This window comes from Giraffa tippelskirchi, chromosome 1 (genome assembly GCF_054371585.1).
Source record: "Giraffa tippelskirchi isolate mGirTip1 chromosome 1, T2T-mGirTip1v1.2.pri, whole genome shotgun sequence".
Classification (NCBI taxonomy): Eukaryota; Metazoa; Chordata; class Mammalia; order Artiodactyla; family Giraffidae; genus Giraffa; species Giraffa tippelskirchi.
The window spans coordinates 13,070,456-13,087,961 of NC_137275.1; the positions used below are offsets into that span (position 1 = coordinate 13,070,456).

Here is a 17,506-nt window from a genome sequence, read left to right on the forward strand (position 1 = left end):
CTTGTCTGACTGAAAGACAGACTCAGAACTGAAAGACAGGAGCCCACCAGGCTCCTCTGTCCATGGGATTCTCCAGGCAAGAATACTGGAGTGGGTTGCCATGCCCTCCACCAGGGCATCCTCCCCACCCAGGTATCAAAACTGTGTCTCTTATGTCTCCTGCATTGGCAAACAGGTTCTTTACCACCTCACATATATGTAGTACGTGTGTACATATATTTTTTATGATACATTATTTTTCTTTTCAGCATACACATAAAGATGGTGTAACATGGTAGAAAATGTCTGGATATTGAAGGAGACAGAGCAAGGCTTTGGTCATCATTTTGGATGACACTGGAGAATGGGGAAAGCCAGGCTTCCGATGAGGCTTGGGACTTTGGTAGCTCAGTCACCGCTCCAAGCCTGGCTTCCTCAGTTCAGTTCAGTCGTGTCTGACTCTTTGTGACCCCATGGACTGCAGCATGCCAGGCTTCCCTGTCCATCACCAACTCCCAGAGATTGCTCAAACTCATGTCCATCAAGTCAGTGAGGCAATCCAACCATCTCATCCTCTGTCGTCCCCTTCCCCTACTTCCTTCAATCTTTCCCAGCATCAGGGTCTTTTCCAATGAGTCAGTTCTTTGCATCAGGTGGCCAAAGTATTGGAGCTTCAGCATCAGTCCTTCCAAGGAATTTAGGACTGATTTCCTTTAGGATGGACTGGTTTGATCTTGCAGTTCAAGGGACTCTCAAGAGTCTTCTCCAACACCACAGTTCAAAATCATCAATTCTTTGGCGCTCAGTTTTCTTTATGCTCCAGCTCTCACATCCATACATGACTACTGGAAAAAAGCATAGCTTTGCTTCCTCAGATGGAGATAATGATCATATTCACCTCACAAGATCCTTCTGAGGTTAAAAGGAGATCATGCACATGAAGCTGCAGATAGTGCTCCATAAATATTAGCTTCCCTGAGGAGTAACCAATAGAGGTAAAGAAACTTGAAGAGCTTCTAGCACATGGTAGATGCTCAGTCAATGGCATATTAATAACACAGCTCTTAGCATTGTAAAGAAAGCCACTGCTTATGATAACAGTGGAACAGCTGTATTGAGTCCCCTCTCAAAAGTTGTAAGAACAGCCTTCCACACTCTTCCACTCGCTGCCTCAATGGCCCTGAACTTGCCCCTTTGCCTCTCTGTGTCTCTTTTTTCTTCATCTGTGGTTCAGAGTGCTTTAAGGATATGTGTGTGTGCTCAATGGTGTCTGACTCTTTGCGACCCCTTGGACTGTAGCCCACCAGGCTCCGCTGTCCATGGAACTTTACAGGCAAGAATACTGAAGCGGGTTGCCATATCCTACTCCAGGGGATCTTCCCAACCCTGGGATCAGACCTGTGTCTCTTGTGTCTCCTGCATCGGCCTTCTCTATGTCTCAAATCTCTCTCTCCTTTCTCTTATAAAGTCATCAGACATTGAATCTAGGAAAGGTCCACCCTGAATCCAGGATTATTTTTATCTTGATGTCCTTAATTACACCTACAGAGTCTCTATTTCTGAATAAGGCCCTGTTCACAGATACTGGAGGTTAGTACTTGGACATAGTCTTTTTCGGACACTATTCACTTTCCCTGGTGGCTCAGGTGGTTAAGAATCTGCCTGCTATGTGAGAGACCTGGGTTGGATCCCTGGATCAGAAAGATCCGCTGGAGAAAGGAATGGCTACTCATTCCAGTATTCTTGCCTGGAGAAGTCCATGGACAGAGGAGCCTGGTGGGCTACAGTCTGTGGGTTCACAAGGAGTCAGACATGACTGAGCAACTAGCATTTTCACTTTCATTCACCCAACTACACCCCTTCATGTCTCTACCTCCTCATCTGGAACATGGAGATCATTGTAGCATTTGTTTTATTGGATGAATGGAGAGATGAAGGGAGCTGGATGTGTAAAATCCTTAACACGGCACCTAGCGAACAGTTTCCACACTCATTCATTCATACATGAAATAATGGTGACAGGTGTGTGTCTTGTACCTGTCCTTCAAGTTCTAACCCTCTATGATGCCCTCATGTCTAAGCACCGGTTCCAGGGCACTACAGCAGTCATTTTGGTGGAATATGGATTGTGACATAAATGTTGTTTATGTTCTTTCAGCCCCGGGTGTGCAGGGGAAGGGAGATTGTCACCTTCTCTGGGAGTGGAGTCACAGGTGGCAGATATTTGTCACTTGGCTGGTCAGGACAGCCAGGACAGAACTGATCAGATGCTGCTTCTTCCCTGAATTCCAGATGGGCTTGGGGCAGCCAGGGATGACAAGGCATTATGGGGACAGCGGGACACACAGCCTCTCCTGTAGTCCTGGGCATGTCCCTGCCTCTGGCCCTGTCTGAGCACGTGGGCCGGGCCAGCAGCTGTCAAAGTCCTGGTTCTGCACAGACCACCATGATTGTCTCCTTTATCAGAACCCTTTGCACAGAGGGAAGAAGGACAAGTACACAGATTGGGGTGCAGGGAAGGAAGCCCCTCTGGATTGGAGCCCAGCCTCAGGCTCTCAGGGCGGGATGCAGAATAGCACAGGTCAGTGCTTGAAGAGGCTAGGAAATCAAATGTTCACTCACCAGATGTTTACTAAACAGATACAACTACCACCTTTGAATTCAGGTTTGTCTAGGATGGATAGGAAGGGGCAGATGAAAAGATGCTCAAAACACCAAGCTCAAAGGATCTGGAGACTGATGAGTCATGAGGCTGAGGAGGATGGAATTCAGGACGGTCCCAATGGCAACCTACTCCAGCACTTTTGCCTGGAAAATTCCATGGACAGAGGAGCCTGGTAGGCTGCAGTCCGTGGGGTCTCGAAGAGTCGGACACGACTGAGCGACTTCACTTTCACTTTTCACTTTCATGCATTGGAGAAGGAAATGGCAACCCACTCCAGTGTTCTTGCCTGGAGAATCCCAGGGATGGCAGAGCCTGGTGGGCTGCTGTCTCTGGGGTCTCACAGAGTCGGACACGACTAAAGCAACTTAGCAGCAGCAGCAGCCAGGCTGACTGGGTGGACAGTGAGAAGCTGAGTTTGATGAAGAGAGGACATTTGAATGACAATTCTACTAATAAAAACCATGCCCAAGAGTTCCAGAGCACTCATAATGGACCAGCCTGGCATCAGGCTTATCTCTTAGCCAGCATTTTCCTTAATCTTCATAAGAACCCTGTGAATAGACTGTTTATTATTGCTCATGCTTTACAAACTGAAGCAAAGAGAACATGTTAATCCAGCTGCAATCACACCAAACTTCTTCCTGTTCCCCAGCCCACCACTTGGTGAGGCTCAAATAAACCAAAATGACATTTCCTCAAACTCCCAATGACATCTTCCCTAATGTAGACTGATTATGGTTTTGTACCTAAACATTGATGCAAAGCTTACTTCAAACCAGAATTTGAGCAGTATGTAAGGGGCACCTCAGCTCTGCACTTCTCTGCTGTGTGACTTCCTGTGCTCTGCTGTCCTTCTCTGAACCTCTTCGGTAAAGTGTGTCAAATGATAATATGACCCTGGGGGTTGTGGTGAGGAGGAAAGGAGAATCTTTGGGTGAAATTGCTATAAAATACAAAATAAATGGAGCGGGTCACTGGAGGGCAGCTGGAATTTGGCCGATGTCAGGTTCATCGATGGTGAAAGTTGGACCATAAAGAAAGCTGAGTGCCCAAGAATTGTTGCTTTGGAACTGTGGTGCTGGAGAAGACTCTTGAGAGTCCTTGGACTGCAAGGAGACCAAAACAGTCGATCCTTAAGCAAATCAGTCCTGAATATTCATTGGAAGGACTGAAGCTGAAGCTGAAACTCCAATACTTTGGCCACCTGATGCAAAGAACTGACTCATTGGAGAAGACCCTGATGCTGGGTAAGATTGAAGGCAGTAGGAGAAGGGGGCGACAGAGGATGAGATAGTTGGATGGCATCACTGTCTCAATGGACTTGAGTTTGAGCAAGCTACGGGAGATGGTGAAGGACAGGGAAGCCTGGCGTGCTGCAGTCCATGGGGCCACAGAGTCAGACATGACTGAGCGACTGAACAACAAAAGGTTCAAGTGCCCAGCTGCCCATCTGGAGCCCAGATTCGAGCATCCATTGTCTACCCTTGTCTGCCTCATCTGGCCCTTCCCGCCCCCACACCATCTGAATTCCAGTCTGAAAATGGAGTCGAGATGTTTTTAATCACAACATGTCCTGGTTCCCCATGACAGAGCTTAGCTGCTCTGACACCTGTAAAATGGAATTACATCTGTAAATTAATTTTCTAATTAATTTAGAAATTAAATTAATTTCTTGGGACCTGCATTTCCCAAGACTTTCCTGGAAGCCCGTGTGAGCAATTAAAGCTTGAGATGCACTCCTGGCCTGGTCAGTCGGGGGTGAGGCAGGGATGAACTCACCTCCCAGCAGCTTAGGAAGCAGCAGGACCCCAGGGGACCCCAAGACAGCTGCAGCCCCCTGAGGAGTGAGGGTCCATCCCTCTGGGGGCTCCACCCTCCACTGGTTTATTACAGAGGTAAAATTCACATAACGTAAAATGAACTGTTTGCAAGCAAATGCAGTGGCATTTAGTACATTCACCACATTGTGTAGCTACCAGCTCTGTCTAGTTCAAGACCATTCATCATGCCAGAGGAAACCCGATGAGCAGTTGCGCCCCATCCCCTCACCAGCCCCTAGCAACTCCTGATCGGCCTTCTGTCTCCGTGCATTTACTTATTCTGGGTATTTTGTATTGATTCCCACCTGAGACTGGCACTAGGCACCAGGGGCTCTAACCATTCTGGTTATTGGGACATCTGACCCTGTGTTGGTGCCAAAGCAGACTGACATTTACCTAGTTCTCAGCCCCTTCGGAGTGAACCAAATCTGGCCTTTGTACCCCAACACCAAGTTAAATCTCAGAGACAGAGTTTTGGGTGAAGTAGGAAAGAATAGCTTTACTGCTTTGCTGGATGAATCACAAGCTGGAATCAAGATTTCCAGGAGAAATAACACAACCTTCAATATACAGATAATGGCACTCTAATGGCAGAAAGTGAAGAGAAACTAAAGAGCCTCTTGATGACAGGGAAGGAGGAGAGTGAAAAAGCGGGCTTAAAACTCAACATTCGAAAAAACTAAGATCATGGCATCTGGTCCCGTCACCTCATGGCAAATAGAAGGGGGAAAAGTGGATACAGTGACAGATTTTATTTTCTTGGGCTCCAAAATCACTGCAGATGGTAACTGCAGCCATGAAAAAAGATGCTTCATCCTTGGAAGTAAAGCTATGACAAACCTAGATAGTATATTAGGAAGCAGAAACATCACTTCACTGACAAAGGTCCATATTGTCCAAGCTATAATTTTTCCAGAGGTCATGTACAGATGCGACGGTTGGACCAGAAGGCTGAGTGCCAAAGAATTCATGCTTTTGAATGGTGGTTCTGGGCAAGACTCTTGAGAGTCTGTTGGACAGCAAGGAGATCAAATCAGTCAATTCTGAAGGAAATCAACCCTGAATATTCATTGGAAGGACTGATGCTGAAGCTGAAGCTCCAATACTTTGACCACCTAATGCTAAGAGCCAACTCATTGGAAAAGATCCTGATACTGGGAAAGACTGAAGGCAAAAGGAGAGTGGGGTGGCAGAGGATGGAATGATTAGATAGCATCACCAACTCAATGGATATGAAGTTGAGCAAACTCCAGGAGATAGTGAAAGTCAAGGAAGCCTGGTGTGCAGTCGATGGTTGCAGAGAGTTAGACATGACTCAGCAACAGCAACAACAACAAATTGCTTTGCCAGGCAAAGGGGGCCACAGCAAGCAAATGCCCTCAAAGCTGTGTGTTCCCACCTGGAGGGGTAGTGAGGGATCTTACAGTAATGGTTCAAAGAGGATGATCAGCTCATGGACATTTTTCTGATTGGTTGTTGGTGAGGTAAGTGAGACTCTGCATCATTAACCTTCTGGTAGTAACCAGTCTGGGGTCTACTGGCTTGTGGGCCTCAGACCCTTGGGGCTTCCCAGGTGGTGCTAGTCATAAAGAACCCACCTGCCAATGCAGAAGATGTAAGAGGCGCAGGTTCAATCCCTGGGTTGGGAAGATCCCCTGGAGGAAAGCATGGCAATCCACTCAAGTATTTCTTGCCTGGAGAATCCTATGGACAGAGGACCCTGGCAGGCTACAGTCCATAGGGTCACAGAGTCCGACACGACGTACGCGACTTAGCACAGCACATCAGACCCTTAATTTCTCCCACCTGGCAGGGGTTTTCAGTGTCTGCAGAAGAGCTCAAAAATGTTGTTATGTGCGTCCCTTGAGAGGGGACCAGGCCTCTGCCCCAAGGCTGCACTATTGTTTCTTGTCTGTTCCTCCCTTGTCTCTGCATCCCCTCCCATCCTTGCTTCGTATCTGTTTGAAACTACAGGTTGGAGCTAAGCGAAGGTCACAGACACTGAGTGAAGCCTATTTCCTGTCATCAAAGAATTGGCGGGCACAGAAAGTCTTTGTGCCCAGGAGCCCCACGGGGTCCTGCTCCGTAACAGGGGTGCAGACTCTTCCTCTTAACTCAGACTTTATTCCCCATGCTGACCATGAATCATGCTTCAGGATTCCACCAAATCCTCCTCACCCCCTCTTTCCCTGACTCCCCAGCAGAATACCCTCTGCGGCACACTCAAGGTGCCCCGTCTGTATTCTGTCCCAGGTGTCACATAGGGTTTCCTGTGATGCCTGTACCTTGTCTCAGGCTGGCTTGTGACTTACAGACGGTAGTAACTACATAGCATCGTCGATGGGATGCTAGCCTCACAGTCCAGCTCCTGGCCCCATGTCCTCCTTCACGGGCGTGATGCGTGTCGAGTGAGATGCCCAGTGATGTCTTTTGTCCTGTCTTTGGCAGCCCCGGAAGTCTTCCAGGTGTATGTGGACGGAGGCCCTGGGTACTCCTACCCTGTCGACTGGTGGTCCCTGGGTGTCACGGCCTACGAGCTACTACGGGGCTGGGTAAGATGTGTGTCTGTGTGGTGAACGTGGGGACTGTGGAAGTGGGGGGCTCAAGTCCTACCAGGCTTGGGTAGAGTCGGACAGCCATGTCCCGTGGATGGTGCACCGTGCTGGCAAGGAGCCCTGGGTGTCTGTCCTGATGGCCCATGTGCCAGCTCCACGGTCCTGAGTGTTAAAGAGCTCTTAACAAGCTTCTCGTCCAGCCCTTCATTCTACTTGTGGGGAGAGGGATGTCGAGGGGAAGGGTCTCTTGCTGAGCTCAGCCGTGGATCGGTGGCAGCTCAAACACCCAAATTACCCCGATCTCATGATTTCAACCCACATCACGCACTCACGCCCGATCAAACTCTCCAGCTTGTTTTTTGCTGTTGTTATTTTTGTCCCAATCTTCCCCGAATACTTAGCTCAGTGTCCTATAAAAGTGGGGCATTCAGTGTGTATTTCTGTTTTATTTCATTTAAATTTAATAGCTGAAGATGACTAAGGGAACTCTTTGGCAACTAATAGCTCAGTTTTATTTTAGCAGGAAGAATTATGTCAAATTAATTTGGAGGCATATTTTCTCTATACAAATATCATTTGAAAAGGATGCCACTTAACCTCTCAGAACCATGGTCTCCCCCTTGTACAATGAGGATAATAACATCCTTTCATTCTATTCTGTGGCACTGAAGTTAACCTGGTATCGATGTACCCCTGGACTGGGACACAAGGTTTTCATATTAATTACTTTACAGCATCAAAGAGTCAGACACAACTTAGTGACTAACAACACAACAGTGACACCTTATAGGTCCAGCGCCCAGCACACAGCTGTGCAGAGTGAGTTCCCATCACTAGCTGCTCTTTTAACATTGTCTCACAGTCATCTGCATATTTAAGCTTGTCGTCAGCGTTCCTGGGGGACAGGGGCTCCCAGGGCAGGGTGATGAGGGATGGGAATGAATGAATGATGACAGCTGTGTGAACACCATCCAAGCTACGTGAGTGTTATTCATTATCGCCCTGTGGTTCAAGCAGCTGTTCTTTGCTGTTGATCTCATTTATTTCCCCTGAGTTCCTCAAAAAAAGTATCATGGCACGTGGTTTTTTAAGAATGCCAAAAATATATATGTGATCTTGTGAGTTTTCTCAGGCATTGAATGAAAACAATCTCCCGCAGGCTTACCTAAGGCTTATCTGTGGACTCTCCTGGTGGCTCAGCCAGTAATCTGCCTGTAATGCAGGAGTCGCAGGTTCAATCCTTGGGCCGGGAAGATCCCCTGGAGGAGGGCATGGTAACCCACTCTAGTATTCTTCCCTGGAGAATCCCCTGGACAGAGGAGCCTAAGGGGCTGCAGTCCACAGGGCTGAAAAGAGTCGGACACAGCTGAAGCAAATGAGCATACGTGCGTGCGGGCTTACCTGTTCCTGGTCAGTTCCTTTGTCACGTACTGGTTCTTTGATACGCAAGCTCAAGGACGGAACATGAGGGTCCCCATGGTATTTGTGTGAACCAGAGGACACAGGCATCACCAGATGCTGTTTATGATGTAATCAGCCATACAAATGACCTTGGCAAGCATTTCCACCAAAGTGTAATTGGTTGCTTGCCAGCAGAAAGTATCTTCTCTGTCAGAATACGGGTCAGTAGAGATAGTCATACTGAGTGAAGTAAGTCAGAGAAGGAGAAGTATCATATGACATCACATATGTGGAATCCAAAAAGAATTGATACAAAGTAACGTACTTAAAAAACACAGACTCACAGACTTTGAGAACGGACTTATGACTGCCAGGGAGAAGGATGAGGGGAAGGGATAGTTAGAGAGTTTGGGATGGACACGTACACACTGCTATATTTAAAATGGATAACCAACAAGGATCTACTTGTATGGCATATGGAGCTCTGCTCAATGTTATGGCAGGCTGGATGGACGGGGAGTTTGGGGGAGAATGGATACATGAGTATATATGGCTGAATCCCGTTGCTATTCACCTGAAACTATTCCAACATTATTAATCAGCTATTTGTTGTAGTTTAGCCCCTAAGTCGTGTCTGCTTCTTGCAACCCCATGGACTGTAGCCCAACAGTCTCCTCTGTCCATAGGATTCTCCAGGCAAGAATACCCAAGTGGGCTGCCATTTCCTTCTCCAGGGGGACAGTCCCACCCCAGGGATCAAACCTGTGTCTCCTGCACTGGTAGAGGAATTCTTAATAAAAAGTTCTTTTTTAAAAAAAAACATGGATTAGAACAGTCAAAGATGATGACTTGGCAAAAAGCCTCAAGGGCTTCAAAACAAAATGTGTGCCTTGAGGACTGTGATTCTACTTTGGTCACTTGACTCCTCTGAGCCCTGGCTTCCTCCTTCCTGAAATGGGGATGATGAGGCCAGCTGGGGTGGCAGGGAGGTCACCAAGGCGATTCCAGAAGAAAATGTGGGCAGCACATAGGCAGTGTCCAGCACACAGGAGGACTCTGATTGCTGCATAAATGTTCACGTGGTGATGATTCAGAGGCAGGTGGATACAGAGACAGTGCTGCCCAAGGAAGGCAGCTGAGGCTAACACAGCAGCATCTTAGACTGACCAGCAGTCAGAAGGACAGTCGGGGGACTTCCTAGAAAGGACCCTGAAGTCACCTGAAGTTGCTGGTTTCACAGTGCAGTCTGTGGAAGGGACAGCATGGTGCTTAAGCCAGAGGGTTATGGAGATCCTAAGGTTTCTCAGTGGGTAAAGAATCTGCCTGCAATGCAGGAGACCCCTGGGTTTTGGAATCATATGTTTTGGGGATCAAATTCCAGTTTTGCTGCAGCTATTGAATGGTCTGGGCTGAGCCTGCTTCTTGTCTATCAAATGGGAAGAACAGTGGTTGCAAAGCACAAGATTCCTCAGCCTTGGCTCTATGGTTGCTTGGGTCTGGATATCACTTTGTGTGGAGGCTGCCTTGTACATTAGGGAGTGTTTAGCAGCATCCCTGGCCTCTACCCACTAGAGACCAGCCAGAATCGCCCCCACAACTGAAATGTTGCCAAATGTTGCCAGACATCCCTTGGGGGACAAATTATCCCCAGTTGAGAACAACTGCCATGGAGTTATCAAGAGGATGGGCGAAAGGGGATTCTGAATGTCAGGCCACGTTGTGCCCATGGCCTGGCACAATGTGCTTTGCATGCAGCCGCAGGTAGAGCCCTAAAACCCACACTATGGCACCATGAAGACTTCCACCCTCTCTGCTTCCTCCCAACCACCTCCCTCACGTGGTATTACCCTTGGCTTTGACTCCAGTCAGCATTTCTCCTGAAGGTTCAGTAGACAGAGAAAGCGGGGATGATGGAGAATAGAGGAAGGTTATGAGGTCCTAGGGTTTCCCAGGTGGCTCAGTGGGTAAAGAATCTGCCTGCAATGCGGGAGACCCAGGTTCGATCCCTGGGTCGGGAAGATCCCCCGGAGAAGGGACTGGCTGCCCACTCCAGTATTCTTGCCCACTTCAGTATTTCATGGACAGAGGAGCCTGGTGGGCTAGTCTGTAGGATTGCCAAGGGTCAGACGTGGCTAAAGTGACTGAGCATGCATGCCCACATGCATGGAGATCCTACAGTTTGCAGCAGAACTAAGAACCTCTGGATGCACACCAAATGGTGGGCTCAACCGCAGAGGCAAGCATCTGTTGGTGTATTAGCCCAACAAAGTGAGAGAGGCGGCCCTTGAGTTGAGCACTGCTTTCCTGGCCCTCAGTAAAGCAGAGATTGTTGAGCCGGGAGTCTGAAACCCGGGGTTAAATGAACTCTCTGACCTGGCCCCTCCAGTTTCCATAAAGCAAGGGACTTTCAAACTGTGCTTCCTGAAAGTAAAGGACCCTGCAGGAATGATTCGACAGTTCATAGGGGAAAAAGGATTTCTCCAGCTGCTGGAGGTTTAAGCAACCTGGGGAACTGTTCTTCACTTGCATCTGTTCTATGTTTCGGATTTTGAGCAAAAAGATTTGGGGGGAAAAACATTGGATGAGATGGTCCCCAAGGCCCAGCTCAGCTCTAGCAATTAAAATAACAGGTCTATGGCAATTCTTTTCCTGCTTCTTCTGTTTCTTGGTAAATTGGAATTTTTGTAAACTGGGTTTCCTGGAATAGACACATTTGCACTCCATAATGAGTCTATCTGGTGCCCTGCTGCCAAAATCACTTTCACCAGCTGAACAGGTAATTATTTCACCTTAAAAATACCACTGGCTTCGCTGGTGCAGTGCGGGAGTCCCGGGTCTGATCCCTGGGTTGGGAACATCCCCTGGAGAAGAAATGGCTACCTACTCCAGTATTCTTGCCTGAAGAATTCCATGGACAGTGGAGCCTGGCAGGCTACAGTCCATGGGGTTGCAAAGAGTCAGATATGACTTTCACTTCCGTAAATACCACTCGGTTTTCAAAGTCAGCACATCCTAAGAGCAATGAGTGAGACCAAGACTCAGGAGAAACCACAAGCCTATGGAATATTGATCTTAATATTGAACAATATTCTCGTCGAAGGGCCCAGGTTTCTCCACAACCACCCAAACAGATCAAGGCTGAGCCTGGAGCTTCAAGATGCAGTGCCGATTTTAGTCATAGTTTCCAAATGCATTTCTGAAAGTATTTAACTGCTGTATTAGCCTCATGGCTAACTGTAGTTACTATTATTCTCATCATTGTTGTTTTTATTGATCTGGTTCCCTCCAGAAGTGAGGGGGGGGGGGCTCTTTGGGGTGCCTGGGGGGCAAGTAGAATTCATGGATGCCTTGAAGTAACCGAGTAGGAAATAAAATGAAGCATAAAAGATAACAGCAGTCTTTACACTTGTAGCTGGCTGATTCTCCAGTTGGGTGCTTGAGTTCTGGGCTCTGGTGGAAAGAGCCGCGAAGGAGAATTTGGGTCTCTGGGGCGTTGGGAAAGTCATTTTTTTGTCTCTCAGCCTCAGTTTCCCAAACTTTAAAATGAAGAGGTGAGCCAGCCCCCTGACACCTGCAGTATCTGGGTTACCAGGACGGGGCTGGGACCAGAGTCAGAGAAATGGCCTTTTGAGAGGCAAAAAGACAGGAAGAAGTGATCTTGAAACGATCCCTAAAGAGTTCAGAAACCAGAGTCTCAACTCCTGGAGGACAATCTTCAGGTGGTGGCCTGAACTCTGGTTTCCTGAACCCCCTCGCTCACTAAGGCAGCACCCCTCCACCCCTTCTCTGCACCCAGCACCTGCTGTAGGGAACCCCCTTAGAGAACCCCACACCCAAAACCCCTCACTGCTGTCTTTTCCAAGGTGAAGAGCTGAGAGGGGTCGGGACCCTGTCTGCTCACACTAGGGGCCTGCTCTACATAGAGTGCTGACACCTCCCAGAACAAAGCAGAAGTCAGACACCTTCCCTACAACTCTGCCTGAGGATGGCCAGGGTAATGGTCTTAGTCTGCTCGGGCTATTGTGACCAAGTCCGACAGACCGGGCAGCTTAAACAATAGAAGCCTGTTCTCTCGCGGCTCTGGGGCCTAGAAGCCCAAGTTCAAGGTGTCTCCAAGGCTGACTCCTTCTGAGGGCAGTGAAGGAACCTGCCCCTTTATACCTCAGATCAAGATGCTCCTTCCTTGCTCATAGACAGCTGTCTTCTCCCTGTGTCTCCTTGCATGGTGTCCCCTCTATGTCTATCTCCCTAGGTCCTAGGGTCCCCTTTTTCTAGGGTTCCCCTGTTGACAAGGACACCAGTCATATTGAATTGGGGTCCCTCCTAATTACCTCATGTGAACTTGACCTCCTCTGTAAACACCCTATCTCCAAACAAGGCCACCTTCTGAGGCGCTAGGATTTGGAATTGAACATACAAACTTAAGGACACAATTCCCTCTGTGACAGTAGTGCTCAGAGGTGAGTTGGGGTTGACCCTGCCTGAGCTTTAATGTCGATGCCATCACATCCTGGCTCTGGAGCTTGGGACCTCTGGTTCGTCTGTTATAAAGTGGTCATATTGTGCGTGCATGCTAAGTCCCCTGTCGTATCCAACTCTTTTGGACCCTATGGACTGTAGCCTGCCAGGCTCCTCTGTCCATGGGATCCTCCAGGCAAGGATACTGGAGTGGGTTGTCAGGCCCTCCTCCAGGGGATCTTCCCGATGCAGGGATCGAACCCAGGTCTCCTGTCTCCTGCATTGGCAGGCCAGTTCTTTACCACTAGCACCACCTGGAAAGCCCAAGTGGTCACGTTCACAGTAGCCAGCTCAGGGAGATGCCGGGAGATTTGTGTCACATCCCAGATGCTCTAAGTGAACATTCACTCTCATTTCTAATTGTGGTGGCTGTTCCTAGTGAAACACAAAGGGGTCCTGCAACATGAAAGCAGGCAGCAGCTTGGGTGGAAATTTTAAAACTGAAACTGTATTCAACTTCCTATTAAATTCAAAAAGGTTTGAGGCCAGATTTAAAGAATGTTAGTGTAGCAAGCTAATTAGACTTTCTAGGGAGTCCATGGGCTTCCCTGGTGGCTCAGATGGTAAGGAATCCTCCTGCAATGCAGGAGACTCCGGTTCAATCCCTGGGTCAGAAAGATCCCCTGGAGGAGGGCATGGCAACCCACTCCAGTATTCTTGCCTGGAGAATTCCATGGACAGAGAAGCCTGGCGGACTACAGTCCGTGGGGTCTCAAAGAATCAGATACACATTCACACACAGGGAGCTCACAGTTTGGGGTTTTGCCCTGTTGGGAGGAAGGGAGGTTCCCAATTCAGTGAAACAGATGAGAGAGGAGGCAGCCAGTCAGGAAGAGGCCCCTTACTGGGTGGATATATCAGAAGGCACAGGTGCACCCATGTCGGCAGGCATCTTCCCCAGGGAGGTCCCATTCGGTAGAGATACAAGCATTCCTTCCTTCCAGGGAATTGTATCCCAACCAGGGCTCAGGATCGCCTCACTTTCCCAGGCTGACCTCTCCAATTGCTGCAGCCCCATGGGAATCCAAGTTCCTCGAGGTTAGAACTGGCCCCTTATGCACCATGGGAACCCAGCATGGTGTTTAGGCTCACAGCCCGTGTTCCATCAGCAACTGTGGATGATCTGACCATCATCTTTGTTGTCCTTCTGCTCCAGAACCTGCTGGGCAACAGATACTGCTCAGTGCCCTGAGGACACAGAGATCACTTCAGTTCAGTCGCTCAGTCGTGTCCGACTCTTTGCGATCCCATGAACCACAGCACACCAGGCCTCCCTGTCCATCACCAACTCCTGGAGTTTACCCAAACTCATGTCCATTGAGTTGGTGGTGCCATCCAACCATCTCATCCTCTGTTGGCCCCTTCTCCTCCTGCCCTCAATCTTTCCCAACATCAGGGTCATTTCAAATGAGTCAGCTCTTCGCATCAGGTGGCCAAAGTATTCGAGTTTCAGCTTCAACATTGGTCCTACCAATGAACATCACACAGAGATGGAGGTACTGTAATCCCACCTACCAGGAGCGCCCCCCACTGCTTCGCAGGAACTCCATACTGGTCAACCAAAGTCACGTGGATTAACAATGAGCTCATCCTCCAGATTTCTCCAGGATCAGTTTAGTCGTTGAAACACACACGCTTAGGAACCGGTTGCCTGCTCCAGCCCTGGGTCATGTGACCCTGATGGAAACCTGGAAGCTTCCTGGAGCACACAGCCAGGTGGAGGGTGAAGAGGAGGCTCTGAGGGAGCTGTTCTTGGGCGGGAGGGGTGGAGGGAGTCAGCTACTGCTCAGACACTCTCCAAGCCACTTCCTCAAGGTCCCAGTCAAAGGAACCTTCCCAAGCTTTGAGAGGTGTTTGGAGGCCATAAAAAAAGGAAAATCTGCCCACTCCAGTGTCAAGAGGACATATCAGAACATTCAGTGCTCTGCCATGCTGCGGAATTGGTGAACAGGGCTTAGGCATCCTTCCGGTGCAGGAGAGAGGATGGCAGGTGGAAGTGGCCCAGCCTCCCTGCCTCCCTCGCCCAGCCAGACCCAGACCTGGTGATTCCCGCCCTGCTTACTCACCGGGCAGTTCAGCCACGGCAGGGAAGCTGCAGCCAAACCCGCCAGTGGGTGGGGGGCTGTGGATGGTGAGAGCCACTCCTCTCCACAGGCCTAGGTCTGGAGCAGAGACTCTGGGGTTAGGCTGTAGGGTATGAGTCCTGCCTCTGCTGCCTCCCAGCTCTGTGACCTCACCAATCACTGACCCTTCTGGGGCTGTGAGAGACCACCCACCCACTGGGTTCCTGCACTGCCGCATGTCCTGGTCACTGTTGACACAGGGGTCCAGGCCACCTGCTCAGCCGTGTAATTGGAACACCCATCGTTACCTGCAGGAAAAGAAAAACCACCCCTCGTAATGACACAGGTTTTCTTTTTAATTTTATTTTTGTTTTTCAGTCACTAAGTCATGACCAACTCTGTGACCCCTGGACTGCAGCACACCAGGCTTCCCTGTCCTTCACTATCGCTCAGAGTTTGCTCAGACTCACGTCCTTTGAGCCAGTGATGCCATCCAACCATCTCATCCTCTGTCGGCCCCTTCTCCTCCTGCCCTCAATCTTTCCCAGCATCAGGGTCTTTTCCAATGAGTTAGCTCTTTGCATCAGGTGGCCAAGGTTTTATTATTGAACTATAATTGATTTACAATGTTGTCTTAATTTCTGCTGTATAGCAAAGTGATTCAGTTATACATATATAGATATAGATATAGGTAGATATAGATACATACATTCTTTTCCATTATGGTTTATCATGGGATATTGAATATAGTTACCAGTGCTATAGAGTAGGACCTTGTTGTTCATCCATTCTATATGTAATAGTTTGCATCTTCTAATCCCAAACTCTCAATCCATCCCTCCCCTACCCCCATCTTTCTTGGCAACCACAGGTCTGTTCTCTGTGTCTGTCTTAACCATGTGGATGGCTGTCGCTGATGCTGTCTGTTGTCCCTTGTTGCAGAGGCCATATGAGATCCACTCGGCCACACCCATTGACGAGATCCTTAACATGTTCAAGATGGAGCGCGTCCACTACTCTTCCACGTGGTGCAAGGGCATGGTCGCCCTGCTAAAGAAGGTAAGGGGGTAGCCGCCCGTCCTCCTGGCCGGGGAGCTGGTCGCTCAGTGCCAAAACAAACAGACCAGCCGACTAAGGAACCAGAGGACAAATGGAGAGACAGTGGCAGAAATACCAAAGTCTGCAGGGTTCTAACATCTCACTGGAAGTGCTCTCACCATCTCACTTCAAGATCACAAAGCCGCTGGACAGAGGGGTGTGGCCTGAAGTCAAATCTGGGATGACAAAGCCCTCAGACTTTTTTCACTCCATTATCAACTTCTAATAATTAGAAATATTTAAGGCATATGGTTCTTCAAAATTCTTACAAATCATCTTTTAACGCACTGAGCTTTAAGAAATTGGATATCTCCTGACTTTTCCTAGGAATTGTTCAGTTCAGTTACTCAGTCATGTCTGACTTTTTGCAACCCCATGGACTGCAGCACGCCAGGCTTCCCTGTCCATCACCAACTCCCGGAGCTTGCTCAAACTCATGTCAATCGAGTCGGTGACACCATCCAATCATCTCATCCTCTGTCGTCCCCTTCTCCTGCCTTCAATCTTTCCCAGCATCAGGGTCTTTTCCAATGAGTCAGTTCTTCATATCAGGTGGCCAAAGTATTGGAGTTTCAGCTTCAGCATCAGTCCTTCCAGTGAATATTCAGGACTGATTTCCTTTACGATTGATTGGTTAAATCTCCTTGTAGCCCAAGGGACTCCCAAGAGTCTTCTCCAACACTGCAGTTCAAAAGCATCAATTATTCAGCCCTCAGCTTTCTTTATAGCTCATATCCATACATGATTTTACTGGAAAAACCATAGCTTTGACTAGATGGACCTTTGTTGGCAAAGCAATGTCTCTACTTTTTAATATGCTGTATAGGTTGGCCATAGCTTCTCTTCCAAGGAGTAAGCATCTTTTAATTTCATGGCTGCAGTCACTATCTGCAGTGATTTTGGAGCCCAAAAAAAACAAAGTCTGTCACTGTTTCCATTGCTTCCCCATCTATTTGCCATGAAGTGATGGGACCAGATGCCATGATCTTAGTTTTCTGAATGTTGAGCTTTAAGCCAGCTTTTTCACTCTCCTCTTTCACTTTCATCAAGAGGCTCTTTAGTTCTTCTTCACTTTCTGCCATAAGGGTGGTGTCATCTGCATATCTGAGGTTATTGATATTTCTCCCGGCAATCTTGATTCCAGCTTGTGCTTCATCCAGCCCGGCATTTCGCGTGACGTACTCTGCATAGAAGTTAAATAAGTAGGGTGACAATACACAGCCTTGCCGTACTCCTTCCCCAATTTGGAACCAGCCCGTTGTTCCATGTCTAGTTCTAACTGTTGCTTTTTGACCTGCATACAGATTTCTTAGGGGGCAGTAAGGTGGTCTGGTATTCCCATCTCTTGAAGAATTTTCCACAGTTTGTTTTGATCCACACAGTCAACGGCTTTGGCATGGTCAATAA

The 17,506-nt window shown here is 48.5% G+C and overlaps 1 protein-coding gene across 6 annotated transcripts in view; it reads left to right on the plus strand.

Annotated features, from left to right (window-relative positions):
• STK32B (serine/threonine kinase 32B) overlaps positions 1-17,506 on the plus strand; it is a 375,768-nt gene that overhangs the window by 329,463 nt on the left and 28,799 nt on the right. For all 6 annotated transcript variants that reach the window (XM_081489937.1, XM_081489845.1, XM_081489748.1 and 3 more), the window contains 2 exons: positions 6,913-7,016; positions 15,944-16,060. In XM_081489937.1, coding sequence (XP_081346063.1) covers positions 6,913-7,016; positions 15,944-16,060 — 221 coding nt within the window. The remainder of the gene's footprint in view (positions 1-6,912; positions 7,017-15,943; positions 16,061-17,506) is intronic.